This window comes from Thalia democratica, chromosome 2 (genome assembly GCF_965202585.1).
Source record: "Thalia democratica chromosome 2, ktThaDemo2.hap1.1, whole genome shotgun sequence".
Lineage (NCBI taxonomy): Eukaryota > Metazoa > Chordata > Thaliacea > Salpida > Salpidae > Thalia > Thalia democratica.
Window position 1 is genome coordinate 22,536,677 of NC_139166.1, and position 15,900 is coordinate 22,552,576.

The following is a 15,900-nucleotide window of genomic DNA, read 5'->3' on the forward strand; positions in this document are numbered from 1 at the left end:
ACTAAATCTAGTAGCTTAAAAGTAAAAATGTTCCGAAGCTCAAATAGAGATCAATCAGAAAATGTTGTGCTGCTGAGAGGAAAACAGTAGAATTTTGTTTAGTTGGTAGTGCGTTTTGTTTTGTTCAACTAGCTTAATATTTCCTATAAGTTGACACAAAAGTTTAATGTTTTACTTTCCATCAGCTTGCTCATAAGTTTATCTTTTCTTAAATGTTAAGTAAATTCAAAAGACATTAAAAATTGTAGAATTTTGTAGATATGACATTTATATTATAAAATAAACAAATAAATCACTAACCAACACGTTTGAGTAAAACTATTCTTGGCTAATTTTTTTGTTTTATTTCTTGTTTTGTATAGTAATTAATGAACTTTACCGCAAGATCAACAACAACAGCATCCGAGACAACCTACGACCGGTTTCGTCCTAATTAGGACTCTCAGGCAGGCACAGTCGTGTGAAACCGCTGTTGAGATCTAACAAAGTTATACACACTAATAAAGATGCTTCATATTTAAAATAATTACAACAACAAATATATGCATATATTAAAACAGTAATTGATACTTTACAACAAAGTTAAAAAAATTAAATGTTCTCAGTTGTTATCACACATTTATTTGTTATAAATTATGATGTCCAGCTTTTAATGAGAAGCTTATCGCCGCAATGGCAACTATGCTTTACAACCATAAAAACGCTCACATTTTGTTTTTAATGTTTAATTAAAGTACGAATATTTTCTGCATCTTGAAAATATGTATCGTCGACAAAAAAATATTATGTTTATGTATAGTAAAATAGAAAACCAGTAACTATAAATTGACTATATGACGAATTTTCGAACTACTACGTTTTGTTTTTGTTGATTGTATATGTTTTAAAGAAAAATTCAAGTATGAAAATTTACATTGAATAACTTATCATACAAAACACATTAGTACCCATCAAGTGATTATTTTGTTACAACATTGCTTTTTAAAATTTTAATTTGCATAGAAGAGTTTTTCAAAATAAGCGTCCCGCAAAAATTTGTTCATCCAGCCCACGAAAATATTATCATAGTAAATCTGGCCCTTTGACTAGAAAAGTAGCCCGTTTTATTTTAGACCAATTAAGTGCATTTAAACTTCAAAAACTATATGCAATTAGACCCGAAGTAAGCATTAGTATTTAAGTGATGAAACTGTTATTCAAATTTACTTTTTCAAACGTTTAAAAATGACTGTTTTTTTAAATTTGATTTAATTAAAATTTGTTCAAAATTCACAGGAACTATAAAATTTATAAATTATTAGTAATGTAGCACAAAGTATATTATACTACAAAAGAAAAACATACTTTAAAAGATTTAATAAGTTCAGTAGTATTCAGTATATAAAATTTTTTTAAGGTGCAAAAAAGGATGATTGTTATTTTTACAAAATTTATGATGATCATGTAGCTTTGAACAAAGAGCTAAAATAATTTAAAGTTAGGTGATTGTTAAGAACATAAACAATTAAGTTAAAAAAAAGTTTAGGATTTGATCGATATGAAATTTTTATAATCAAACGGCTAAAATTTTCAAGTTCAAAAAATATGTTGTATCTTTTAGTTATGTTCAGATGTTTTTAATTTGGATTTTTTTAAACGCTTATAACCAAAAATAGAAAACACTTTGAAATAAAAAACGGTAGTAGATGTTTCTAAATACAAAAAACTAAAAAGTTTGAGTTAAAACTATTTTCTAAACTGAAAAATAAATCAAGCATGTTAAACAAAGTTTAAGTACTAATTTACTTTCCATTTAGTTGGCAGAAAAAGAATAAAAATAAGCTTTAAAATTAAAAATATCTTATACTATAAAAAAACAATTTTCAATAGTTTAATTACAAAAATGTCATTGGAAAGTTCGATTAATTTGGGTCTGTTTTTTATTGTTAAGTCGTACAAAAAATTAAAGTACATGATACTTCCATAAAAACGTTGTTCAATTTTTTTTAGAATGTAAGACGACTATCAAAATACTTCCATGGACATTTTTAATCGAACTTCATGAAAATTTAGTGCCAAGTGCAAAATTTAAGCTAGTGGGCAGCAGAGAGCATATTGAAAGCGGTACCTACGCTTTATAAAGGAAGTATTACACACGAGCTAAAAAGATTAACAAACAACAATCATTTAAAATGCCAATAAGCTGGCTTCTGTTCATTTTGTTTTCGCTTGCATATAAGATTGCGGGTAAAAAAGGTACGTTTGTTTTAAAGTCTAAAGCAATTTAAATCTAAATAGACTAATTTATTTATTTATTTTCTTTATATAAGTTTAACAATAAAACTTGAATTTTACCTTAAAGATTATTAATTTTGTTGACCGGAATTAGTGGTTTCTTTCTTATAAATAACGAACTTTGTTATGTACAGATTAATGATATAGTCCCTTTATTAAACTAAAAAATCAAAATCAATTTAAAATTTTTATGTATTGTACATTTTTTGTAATAATGAAAGCTAAGACAGGTTGAAAGATAATTCAACAAAAATCAACATGTAACTTTCACAGCACTGTCAGTATCCGAGTTGTGTTTGAGCAGACAGGCAGGGTGTGAGGTGTGCATTTCGGCGCACCACCAATGCACGTGGTGCGCTGCTGAGCTCGGTGAATTTTCTTCCCGCCAAAAACGCTGCAGAACTAAACAGTGAGTAGTCAGCATTTATTTTTGTAATATTTTGAAACGCATTTGAAAATTAAGTTTTGAAAGCTTTTACCATAGCAGTTAACAAAAACAACCACATTAAGTCTATTAAAGCTTTTGTAAGAACTTCGTAGAAAATTGCAGTGTAAAAGTTGTTTAGCTTTTATAACTATGTTTGTTTTAAAACACTACTTTAGATTTTTTTTAATTTTTTCAAACTTTTTTAAATTTTCTATAAAACTAATTTCTAGTCAAGTTTTTTATGAAAAAAATATTTTAAACGTTGTTCAGTCTTTACAAATTACTATTTTTACTGTTTTTATATATTATTTTCAAACTCAATAAGCTAATAAAACTTTTGGCTTTACAGTGAAAACGAAAAACAATGCCAAGCAAATTTAATCTACAACCCGGTAAAGAACTTAACTTACGTAGAAGATAAAGATTTCGGTGAAACTACAATCGGAAACTTGAGAAATCCAAGAACGATTGTTCAATTAAAGCCGCAAAATGCTACTTTGAAAATAAGACCAGGTTTTGTTAGCTACTAAAATATTTGTTTAGATTTTTTATCACTAAGTGTATTTCTGCTTGCATCATTTTATTTTGTAGACCTTATCTGAGGTTAACTAGTCGTCAGTATAAAAATAAGAGCAGTTTAAAAACTCATATACTTAACATGTAACAAAACAACTAGCAAAAATTTTTCGTAAACACTTTGTTACTTGTAAAAACATAAAATTGTATTTTTACCACAAGTATTGCCGTAGTGATTTGTTTTATAGCAATATACTTTAATGTAAACCTTTTTAACAACCAATTATATGTAAACTTAAACTATTACAAAATTGAAAAGTCGTTAGTAAAGTAACAAAAATTTCAGTACAACTGAAAGTAAAATGCCCAAGTAATAAAGTAAATAAAAAGTTTTTGTCATCAACAAGTATTTTTAAATTTGTTTTTATTAGCATATTTTAATCCATATTTACTAAGTTATAACATTATATTTTGAACTAATATAAAACAAATACTCTTTAATTATCATAATAAATTTAAACTGTTTCAAATGTAATACTTTATGTGACTAAAATTTTAGTTTAGTAAGCATTAAGTTTTCTTCAAAACTGAAACTTTTATTTCACTCATTGCATTAAACTATAAGCTTTAGCTCAAACTAACTTAACTATTATTTTGTAAAATTTGCATACTTTGTTCTGTTGTCATTAGTCCTAAAATAAAAAAACAGTAAGGAAATAATTATTCTACCTAACATTCATATCAGCAATTTTTATAAGTTCATTTTGTTGAATACTGGAAAAAATACCATGGGTTTTAATAATTGTATGGTTGAAATATAGAAAAATTAGTATTTTTAAGAAAAAAAAACAAAAGTTAGATCTTTTATGTGCACGTTTTTAAATTTTTTCTTTTATAAACATTTGATTTAAATTTAAACAGGAGAAACTATAAAGTTAAATGTGACTTACAAAAAACTAATGGACTATCCACTAGATTTGTATTATGTTTTGGATTTATCTCTTTCTATGGCGGATGATTTAGAAAATCTCAAAGTTTGTTTTTATTTACTATTTTTAAAAGTTTTTATATTGAAAAACTACATTTAAATTTTTTAAGTTTTGTTACTTTTAAATTTTATTACTTCATTTGAAGACAGAAAAACAGTACATTTTAGACAAACTTGCACAAAAAAGGCAGACAAAAAACTATCTTTTAAGTACCTTTTCAAAACTTTTCGTTTAGGGAAGCTTATTAAAGATATACAACGTATAGGCTCCTATCTTATTAAACTACATAGCAAAAAGTTTCTTGAGTTTTAAATTTTTATACATATTATAACCATAATTACTATTTGAACTTTAATTTATTTTTTTATAGAATACACTTTTACTTAGAATTTTGCATTTATGTATTCACAACAGCGCTTTGGAGGAAAACTAGTAAAGGAAATAAAAAATATAACCGATAACGTACACATGGGCTTCGGAACTTTTGTTGACAAAGTCCTACTCCCGATTGCCAGTGACGACGAAAAACTGTTAATATGTTTAATTTTTACATAAGTCAGCAACAAACAATATGGTAAAAAAAAACATAAATATGTTCATTGGTTTGTTAACACTAAATCAAACGATTGTTAACAAAATCTATTTAATTTTTAGTAATAAATGTAATTTAAGTCAAAGTTTTCAAAATAGCAAAATTGATTTTATCAAATAAAATAAAACTTCAAGTTTATAAAATCTTTTTTTTAATAATAGTTTAAACTTTGGACTGATAAACAGTTAAAGTTAGGTTTTAACAACTTCAAACTTTTTTGTCAGGCAGCAACTGATATGCGCCGACCAAACCTGCCAGCCGACCTTCGGTTTCAAGCATCAGCTGCCCCTCACCAGCGACGGGTCCAAGTTCAAGGAGTCGGTTAATAGGACGGTTATCTCGTCCAACATCGACGAGCCGGAAGGTTCCACGGACGCACTCATGCAAATCGCCGTTTGTCAGGTGACTTTGTTTTTCAAATTATTTTTAAATATGATTTTTTTCTTAGGCATAGCTAAAGTTATAATTAGTTTTTAAAATTATGCTTACATATTATAGTTCTGATACTTCCAAAACTGCATTATATTCCGGTACTTTAGAAATCTAAAAACATTTTAAAAAGTTCTTAAACTAATTTAATCATTCTTTAATTTTCACTTAGTTGAGCTACTTAAATTATTTCGGAAGAAAAAAATTAATTTCGGCATTATACTGAAAACCTTGTAAGCAAACTCAACAAAACCATAGAAATGGCCAACAATATACCAGCTTAAACATTCTTACAGACACAGTTTAAGTAACATTTCAAAACACAGGACATCATAGGATGGAGACCGGAAGCGTTGCACGTCATTCTGTTGACCACTGACGCGGTGCCCCATTTCGCCATGGACGCTAAAATTGCCAACGTCCATCAGCCGTGCCTGAACAGCTGTCAGTTGAGAAAAGTCGAAACAAAATCGTCGAAGGTAAAAACCCTTTTACTTAAACAGACTTTTCTATAAAATTATGTTTAATTGTTTTAGTTCACCTAAAGTTTTTCTTTCAAAGCTTTAATTTGTTTTTCCAACTTCTAATGTTAGTCGTATTTAAGTTTTTCTTCTTTCGTTACTTATTTTGAAATATCAAGCCTTTGATCGGACTAATATACATAATATTTATTGAACGATAAAAAAGCGCTCAAAAAGTTTGGTCGAAGGACCTGGTGTACTAAAAAACCTTTCGGTCATCGAGCCTTACACAGCAGTTGACAATTATTAAAACTATGTTTTTCAACTGAAGGGCTCATACACAGAGGTGCACTACGAATACGTCAACTCACTGACCCACGACTACCCGTCCCTGGGCCAGTTGGCCTACAACTTCAGGAAGCGCGGAATACAGGCCATATTCGCCGTGACAAAAGAAGTTCAGCACCTCTACTCTGTAAATAAACTGTTTTTTTTTTGTAAATTATGTGTATTTTAATTTAAATTTATAAACAAAAATTATTAGTAATGTATTTTGTCTGGTAGCTGATAATAGTTATATAAGTTAAGTTCTTTAATGAAAGTATACACAGTCAGCGCTGATTTAATTTTTATAACCTTTATTGTTTTCATGTTAGAAGTGCTATATAATATTGTTTAACAACATGGTTGTTTTTTAAAGATAGACATTTTAACGTACAATAAAACTAAAACTACACAATTATTTACAAAGTTTTAAAATTAATATGCAGAAGTTTCCGGAACTTTTCAAGAACTCCTATGTCGAAACATTAAGTACAGACTCGAGCAACATCATGACAGTTATATCTAGTGCGTACGATGTAAGATGTTTTAATAGTTTTTATAGATTTAAAATTAAATTCTTAACGACCAAAAGTTACTTTAAAAACAGATAATGCTCATTTAAATAAAATCAATAGAAAAAAATTATTTCATAAAAATTAAAGTTTGTTTGAAAATTCAGTACACTTTTGAAATTATCAAAGATACTTAATTGACTGTTTATGTTACTTTATATTAAACTAAATCTTAGTTTTGAAAAATAAAAAAGTTAACATTTTATTGAATAACTTTTTAAAGGGATGTTTTGTGTGTTGCATAAAATTATAAAACTAAATAAGTAATTGATTAAAGTTTCATTTAGTCTATTTCCTACAAAAACAGCAAATAAAGAACATATTTACATTTTCTGAGCCAAGTCACCCAGATAACATCGATGTGTCATACCGAATATTGTGCCCCAACGCTACATCTTGGAAGAAATCACTACGCTGCACTAACGTCGAAATTAATTCGGAGGTAAGCAAATTTGAAACAGTACTAATCATTGCGACACGTATTAACTTGATCAATTTAGTTTTCGTTTAAAGTTAAAATTTTATTGTATAGTATTTTTCTTTACAATGTTTAACGCTTACGATGTTTTCGAAGTAGTTCAATTCTTTTTTATAAATAAATCTAAACAAAGGTACAATTTGAATTTGAGTTTAGTTTTATAATATAAACATTTCGATTTTATGGTTAGAATATTGAAATACAACTTTCTATCCACAATTAATATGTTAGTTCAAGTAAAAATTTATTTCTAAACGCTTTTTGTTGTTTTAACTTGCTAGAACGTAAAAAATATCCGATAAACCTTTCGGTAGTATTTTTTGCAATTAAACTCATGACTTGTTACGTTTACTTTGTAACTTTTAAATTAAATATGTTTACTAACATATATAAGCTGTATAATTGTATAAAACATACTTTTCTTGCATTTAGCTTTCAGCAGACTGTGATTATCAAAATTGACATTAATCAAAAAATTCTCATTTTTTCAGGTTGTTTTAGAACTTACAATTAGTGGGAAATGTTCGAAAACAAAAGAAGCACAAGAGATAATTGTGACATCTCCCACTTTGAGCAGCCAAACCAGAATTAGTTTCGGTTAGTTATTTTCTAAAAGGTGTATTAGCAAAACAAAGCATTTGCAATAGTTGATCAGTGAAGTTTGGGAAAAGTTGTGTAGTTTAGATCACTTATAGTTTTAAATATCTTAATCAAAGGTTTTTCGAAAGACACAAAATATTTGTTTATAACAGCTTTTAATAAGTAACAGGCAGATGTTTAAATAAAATTAAAGAAAACGTTTTCTGTCTGCCGCATTTGTTTAAAATTTATTATAGCTTCACTGTAAAAGTAATATTCTAAACCAAAACTATGATAAGTTAAGCAGTAATAAAGCTTTAATGAAAGTTATTATCAAATTAAGAGCCTAATTATAGTTCTATACCACAAAAACTTGTTTTTGACTGCTTAAAAAAAGTATGTTTCTACTTAAAAAGTACCTCACAGGCTGCAGGGTTTGCTTCGTGGGCCGCATTTGGTTAACAATCTGTAGTTTCTTTTGTTGAAGAATAGACAGTTAATAAACAGATAAATCAAAACAATGTTTTTTTTAATCACAGAAGCCTTTTGCAAATGCAATTGTGAAGGCTATCCAACTGAAAACGATGAATACTGCAACAATCACGGAACAGCCTCGGTAAGCTACAACTTATACAATCAGTTATTTGTTTGTTTTCTTAAAACTAATATTTAAACATATCTAAATCGACAGTGTGGGTTATGTCGGTGCAACAATGGCTGGAGTGGGCCGAATTGCGAGTGCCGATCTAAAAACTCAACGGCGCAACTTCAACAAGAGTGCACCAGTCCACAAAATGAAAAAATTTGCAGGTATATCTATGAGTTGTGGTTTTTAAAGTATTTGGTTTTATTTCAGTTTCAAATTAAAACTAAAATATTATTTTAACATCGTAGTTTTCCTTTAAGTTTATGGAAAATACTTTTGCTACTCTTTTTGAACTAATTAAAAACAACATTTTAAGATTTGGTTGTTAAAATATCTGATAACAACTAATAAATAAACTACTAATGGATAACAATATTAGTAACCACGGATCTTGCAATTGTGGTCATTGTGAGTGTAGTTCGTCTGAGTTCTTCGGAAAGTATTGTCAATGTGTCTCAACGGGATGCAAAAAGCAAAATGGACAATATTGCGGAGGTTAAATTTTGGTACTTATAAAAGTACTTTTAAAATTTCAATGTATTTATCGTTGAGTGAACAAATAATAATATATTACTGTTGTACATAACATTCAATGAGTATACTACATTTTAAGCTTTGAAAATCAAGCTTTTATTTTTATGCTACGTTGATAACGTACATTTAGAAAGCTAAGAAAATAATTATTTTTGCTGAAAAATTTAAACCCGCTTTATTTTAAATCTATCAAGATATTTTCCTAATATTTTATTTTTTTTATAATATGGTTTATATTAGTTTAGCATTAATAATTTAATTCTAGTATAATAACTTTTATTTTATTTAAGTACTTTAAAAATCAACTTGTTTTAAGTTATTTTTAATTAAGTATGTTCTTAGAACAAGTTAACAATTTTGTTTAAATTACAATTAGTTTGTTTATACAATACTTACTTTTTTAACAAATAAACATGTAAAAGAATTTTTGTAATTAACTTTTTAAAGGCTGTAATATATTATTATTATTATTATTTCTTACTAAAACCACTTTTTAAGTATTACGTGAAAATTAATACAAAACTTAAATTTTTAATAAATTATTTGATATAAGTATTTGAAAAAAACTGATGCTAAAGAGTTTACTTATAGTAGTCTGTAAGTAAGTTTTAACTTAATTAATCGATATATTTTCCATAAATAGAGTGCTTTTTTATGATATATTATTTCTGCAAAGTTTGTTTTAAGTTTTTCAAGACTTTTTTTTTAACTTATTACTCTATTTTTAAAACAAAAATTACTTTCTTACAGGGTTTAGTAATACATTCATAACACATTAAATAGTAAAACCACTTAATAAAGTATTAACAAAAGGTTCGTTGATAAATTTGACTTAAGTCATTTACTGTAAAAGCGTTTAGATCTAGTTCCTGTAACAACTTTACATGCACGATCACAAAAACTTATACTTGTTAATTAGCTTAACTCAATTATGACGAGATAAAAGAATTAGTTTAACCTGTAAAAAAAAATTTTGTTTCAATTCAGGTGCAGAACGCGGAGTGTGCAAGAACTGCGACAACGATCAAAAGTGTGAATGCAACGCGGCCAAGGGATGGAGTTTCAGTAAGAAGTCGCAGTCTTGCGATTGCAACGACGCTTACTGCACTGAAAATTCTCACCGCATGGTGTGCTCAGGGAGAGGAAAATGCGATTGCGATAAATGCAGTTGCGACGATCCGGTACTTTGTTTTTGTAGTTAAAAATTATCTAGGTTTAAAAAAAATTAAATGTGCACAAGTTTACAGTTTATTAAATGTTATCTTGTTATGCTTTTTAAAAATTATTTAACATTATAGTAAGATTCTTTAAATATTAATTTCATAACTAAACAAATGTAAGTTTTCTAAGGTTTCAGTTAGTTGTCGATTAAAACCTCAAATTAATAAATGACTTGCACTATATAAAACTGCAACATTATTAATACTTTTAGCCTAATGCAAACATTACTATTAAAATAATGTTGTCTGTATGTTAAACACACATTTAAACTATATTAAAAACTAACATCAAAAATTTTTTTTTACAGAATCATTAAGTTGTGAGCTATTATAAAAATTTTTGTTTTAATTAGAACTTGTATTACGGAACATATTGTGAGAAATGTGGGCATCCTGACTGTAAAAATATGGACCAAACTTGCAAAAACAAATTGTTCAAAAGTTGTGCTCTTTGCTTTTATAAAGATGTTAGTGTTAAAACAACTTTTTAATTAAATATTCATTACTGATTCTTAGCTTGTTTTGATTCAAATTTCTTATAAATATTTGGATGTTTTTGTCAACAATAGAAGTTTTATTTATTCAATCTTCTTTTTCTCATTTATACTACTTTATTGTAGTCAACTGGTGAGTCATGCAAACAAAAGTGCACACAAAACAACGAAACACTGCTGGGAGAAGTCGTGGAAAATTTTCCCCAATGCGAAACTTGCTTGACGAGTCTGGACAGTGAAGTGTGTCGCGAGTGTGAAAAATATAACAAGTTCGTCAATAAAAACAATGAGTTAATTGCCAAAAGGCCTACTTTCTTTCAGTTAAACTATCTATAGCATTTAAAAAAAAATACTCCAATTTTGTTAGATAAACTTACTACTTGAAACTAATATTTCTAGAGAGGTTTTCCAGCCAATCCACTGCACGGCTGGAGATGAAAAGTATTGCAAGGCAAGCTACATGGTTGTCTGGTATGCGGATTACAAGTCTTACTACTTGATTGTTCTCAATAGACATGCAGAAAAGGGTTTGTTTGATTTGTACTAATTATTTTCTTAAAAGAAAAAAAAAATTGAGTTTTTTATTTAATAAAGACAATTGGATTTGTTCCACAATTTTTATAAAATTTTGTGGATGACAGTGATTAACTAGAATAACAGTGGATAAAACTAATTTCACTGTTAACTTACTGATTTGTTATTCAAGTTTATATGTCTATTTACTAAAAAAAAAGTATAAATTTGTTTTAAGTACTTTTTGCGTCGATTATAGCACCAAACTTTTTTTTGTTATTTAGATTGCCCAGCGCCGATAAATCCCCTTTATATAGCATTGCCAATCGGAGGAACGTTTTTGATTGGTGCAATAATCGCGCTAATAATATACAAGATTGTGCAGAACAGAATAGACCAGCGTAGGTACGAAGACTTTATAAAGGAAATAAATTCAGGGATGTATCAAGTTAGTTGTTTTTTTTGAATAAAAGTGTATCGGCCATTATGACTATGACTTGTTAGCTTTTATATAACTAGCTTAGTCGTCTTACGTAACTAGTGAAAAAATGAGCATAGTTTATAATATAGTTCCAATTGTACTAGTTTATTGAAAATGTTTTAAACAAGTTTATATGTCTTTATTTTCAAACTGTTAAGAGCAGCAAAAATTAAACTGAGTCTACTAAAACAAATATTTAAATTTACAGGGTACGTTTTTAATTCTATAAATATTTTCTTACTGACCAAATTTTAAAATTGTTTCTAGACTTTTGTATAAACCTAACATGAAACGTTTAAATTTAAATAAAAGGGAGGTGTTTAAGTTGTTTACAATTCAAACATTTAAACTAGAAAACAATTTTTTGTTTAAGTTAAACGTCATAGCTAATAAAACACTTCACTTTTTTGGTATAAGTTTCCAGATTGTTATAACAAAATTCTTATCAATACTAATATAATTAAACTAATTTAGTCCTAGGCTTAAAGTGTTACTATATAGTGTGTTTTTTACAAGTATTCTTAATTTAGGTAGAAAAAAAAAAACTTTAAGCACTTTGATAAACATATATTAAAAACTATAAAGCTATTTGAAGGTAACAAAAAGCCTATAAAACTTCTATTATAGTATTTAACCTAAAGTTAAAAATACTTGTTAAGTCTAATAATAATAACCAAAAACCATCAAATTTAAAAATAATTATTAACAACTCTTACTAAGTAATAGTTCTTTTCTAAGGATTACTAAACGTTACAAGTTTTCTTGACTTCAATCTATTTATAAAACTTTATTTCAATTTGTCTTATTTAAACAGCAAGTGGAGAACCCAGTGTACCGTAGATGCACAATAAGAGTGGAGAATCCAATATTTATAAAAAGCTAACAACGGGAGACAATTGTCAGAATTCTTATACTGGATGTGTTACAATTTTCTAAGATAACAAACGAACTATTGAATGATGTTAGCAGTATAAAATTGCACTGGGTTTTGTATTTGAGCAAAATTAAACTGAATTAATAGCTAGCTGGGTTTGCTTGTAATGGATACTGTGTAATTTTTGCTTTTGTATATAAATTTTCAAACTCGTCTCATTTGTTTTATACTTTTGTAAATTAGTCGCTTAGTAAATAAAGTTTTTCCTTAACTTTTTTATTTTGAAATGTGTACACAAGCACTATTTAACTTTGAAAAAAAGATTATACTATTGTGTATTTATATTGTTGATATAAAACTAAAAACGATTGTACAATTAATTAAAATATATACATAAGAAATGTAAAAAACAACCGTATACTTTGTAGCAGAACCGTTTTTCTACTAAATTTCCTATAAAAGTTACATTAGTTTTCAACATTTATATAGTCTACAAGGAGTTATTTACAATAAAACTAATAATTCATTAAAACTGCTTAGTTTAGTAGAATATAGCATGAAGTCAGATTTGAAACACAGATCGAACAAAGTTGTATAAAATATAAATTATAAATTTAAAATTTATTTTTTAGCTTAAAAAAACAACTAAGCATTTTTTATCAAATCGCTGAACAATGTAAATTTTAAAAAACTTAGTAGTAAAATTTTAAGTAAAACAAAATTCAATATAACAAAAAACATTCAAATGAACCTTGAGTTACAATAATAATCAGAGAAAATTAAATTTTTAAATTGTACTTTTGTATATGTAAAATTTACAAACCAACCATGGTTATATCTTTCACAAATACAGCTCATTTTTGTATAAGTTAAAAAAATAAAATCTTAAGCTAACTTAAATGCAGTTAACAGTTACAATATAATTTACAGATAGTTTAAAACTCCTTAGCTTTTTCTCCAAAAAAAAAAAAGTTTGTAAAATCTTTCTGAATCGTAATTACGTTTAAAATATAAAATATAGCGAGTAAACTTTCAATATCGTAAATAACAACATGACTAGTTACAGCTACCTTTTGAACAATTTCAAAAATAAATAAAAAACCCAAGCTAAGTTAGATGCTTCTGAATATGTGAAAATAATACTGTCACTAACAAATGTATAAAAAAATCACTAATCTGAAAATGTTCAGCCTTTTTTAAAACATCAGTTCCAACATTAAAATTTCAACTGTCCTCGTCAGCATCGTGAATATCTCTCTGCAGCCGGACGACGTCCGCGTCATAACCTCTGACGTCATTGGCCGCCTCCGTCAACCGCGACGTCATAATCCTCCGACACGCCTCGATGGGCAGCACCTCGATCTCGCCCTCCAGCAAATCTTGACCCTCTGCGGCTTCAAACAGGCCCAGTCGAACCAACGCACGCAGCGTTTCAACGACGTCGAAGTAGTCGTGGGGGGTGGCGGCCATGTTGCCGGGCAGGTTCTTGTACAGCCACGACAAGCATTCGGAATTCACGCTCCGGTAGTCGATCGGATGCTCTGTATTTTTTTTTTGTTTTGTTGGTGTGTAAATAAAAAGAGGTAGTTGTCAGTTCTCACATTGAATTTAGTTTTAACTCCTAACCTCAAAGCCACAACAGATCAGTTGTGACTCGTTATTATATAGTCATATGAGAGATTTATGAACAAAATGTTTGAACGAGTACAAATTATAAACAGGTTTTGTATAACAATTAAGTTCTAAATTAAAAAAAAATATCTATGTCAGTTTAATTTATCTAGAATTTTGAAATTTAAGGGCTACAAATAATACAGAGCTATGTTTATAAAAATAATAATTTAAACTATCCGAAAAAAATGAAAAACCTCCCTTACACTTCTTCATCCAGGCGATGGAGTAAACGAGAATGAGTTTTATAACATCCTTGTCATCAGCAGTTGACATTATTTCTTGTAACAAAGCTTCATCCCTGGATTGGTGAAGTTCTAATAGTTTGCTCTTCCATTTCAAATGACCCCTTGCAAACTGAGCCTTGTTTTTTGTCTGAAACCTTTGAGTGAATTAAGATTTTCTGAATTAATTTTTGACCCAATTTCTTATGTATAAAATACAAGCATACCATTTTTTATCGAGATCCTTAAAGACAACTTTAAAAAACATCAAAAAGTTTAAAATTTTAATCTAAAAGGTATTTGCTTTATTTTCAAAAGGAAGAAGAGACATTGTAAAAACTTATAAAAACTAAAACAAAATGTGTAAATTATCACCTCACAGTTTGCAGAGTGATCACAGTGAGCGACAGAGGGAGCAAAAACAAACTCAGTGATGCGTGGTCCAGCAGAAAAGTCCCCATGTTGAGAATGAGAAGAAAGCCGGAAATGAGTTTGAACGTGTAAACCTGCACTTCTTTCGTCAGTGGAATTTCAACTCTGAAATTTATTCAAACCTTCACACAGATGAATATTAATAGAGGCTAAAAAAATTTCAAACATTTTTGCTGAACAGGATTATTCAGTTTCGTTAATTCAAAGCAGAGATTTTTGGTTGCAAAAATGTGACTTACGTGTTTTCAGCCAGCACAAACTTGAAGTTATTCTCAGGCACATTCTGGTAGCTGACCAGTTTGAACTGGTTGTCTTTTTTATTGCAACTTGCCACAATCATTTTTTGGTGCAAATTTTTTGGTCTTGAAATTAAATAAAACTAGTTTAACTTTTTTTACACGAGATACTTTTTTAAACTGAGCTCCTAACATAGTTAAAAGTATCTGTTACAAAATTTTATATATAACTTATTTAATATAATATATATAACAATAAGTTTTCAAGAAAAAACTTATACACATTTAACAATAAAACAATAAAAACTTTTTATAATACTTGCAAAAAACTTTAAACAAATTCTTAAACGAAACTCAAATAAATTAAGAGGTTATATTAGGACAAAATAAATTCTTACAATACTGATTATATTGAACGTTTAAAAGTTAATACATTTAAAACTAAAAACTAAGTAAAATAAATGAATGAAATAACGAACTAAAAACTTTATAGTCAGACATGTCTTTTGAAATACCTACACAGAAAAAATAAAACAGATAGTAGTAATTTAGTGAAAATGTTAGAAACAAATCTTAAATATCCAGATATGAGATATACTGCATAGTTATTGAGTTTTATAGTCATGATAGCAATAGTAAGATATGCAATTAAGAGTTGGCAGAAGAGAGGGGTCAAGCGGACATTGACTTTTTTGTTGAATAGAAAATTAAACTAAATGTTATACATAGGTTGTTAGAACTTGATTTCTTGTTTTTAAAAAAAGTTTTTTATTTTGCTTTCAATAATTCAGAAATTATGTTAGAGTTTAGGTCTAACCAGTACTTGCATTTTTCAGTCTAAATTTTTCATAATTAATTTAAATTTTTCATAAAATAGCTTGAGAATACTACGGAAAACTACCTGAAATACTTTATTATAAATGTTGTTTTTACT

The 15,900-nt window shown here is 27.9% G+C and overlaps 1 protein-coding gene across 1 annotated transcript; it reads left to right on the top strand.

Annotated features, from left to right (window-relative positions):
- Positions 1-2,171: 2,171 nt before the first annotated feature.
- Positions 2,172-12,499, top strand: LOC145828452 (uncharacterized). The gene is made up of 21 exons (XM_082936211.1): positions 2,172-2,235; positions 2,548-2,683; positions 3,051-3,214; positions 4,139-4,251; positions 4,621-4,736; positions 5,023-5,200; positions 5,554-5,706; positions 6,020-6,163; positions 6,459-6,548; positions 6,892-7,026; positions 7,554-7,659; positions 8,068-8,075; positions 8,181-8,257; positions 8,333-8,451; positions 8,667-8,782; positions 9,809-10,002; positions 10,395-10,512; positions 10,662-10,804; positions 10,935-11,062; positions 11,333-11,496; positions 12,344-12,499. The coding sequence occupies exons 1-21, from the start codon at positions 2,172-2,174 to the stop codon at positions 12,410-12,412; spliced, it is 2,535 nt and encodes an 844-aa protein (XP_082792337.1). The 3' UTR covers positions 12,413-12,499.
- Positions 12,500-15,900: the final 3,401 nt, after the last annotated feature.

What these genes read in the sequence shown, in the direction of transcription:
- LOC145828452 (XM_082936211.1), top strand. Translation starts at nt 2,172, where the DNA reads ATGCCAATAAGCTGGCTTCTGTTCATTTTGTTTTCGCTTGCATATAAG. An exon ending in GCCAGTGACGACGAAAAACT is followed by an intron (nt 4,737 to 5,022) that starts GTTAATATGTTT and finishes CTTTTTTGTCAG; the next exon opens with GCAGCAACTGATATGCGCCG. An exon ending in TTGCTTTTATAAAGATGTTA is followed by an intron (nt 10,513 to 10,661) that starts GTGTTAAAACAA and finishes ACTTTATTGTAG; the next exon opens with TCAACTGGTGAGTCATGCAA.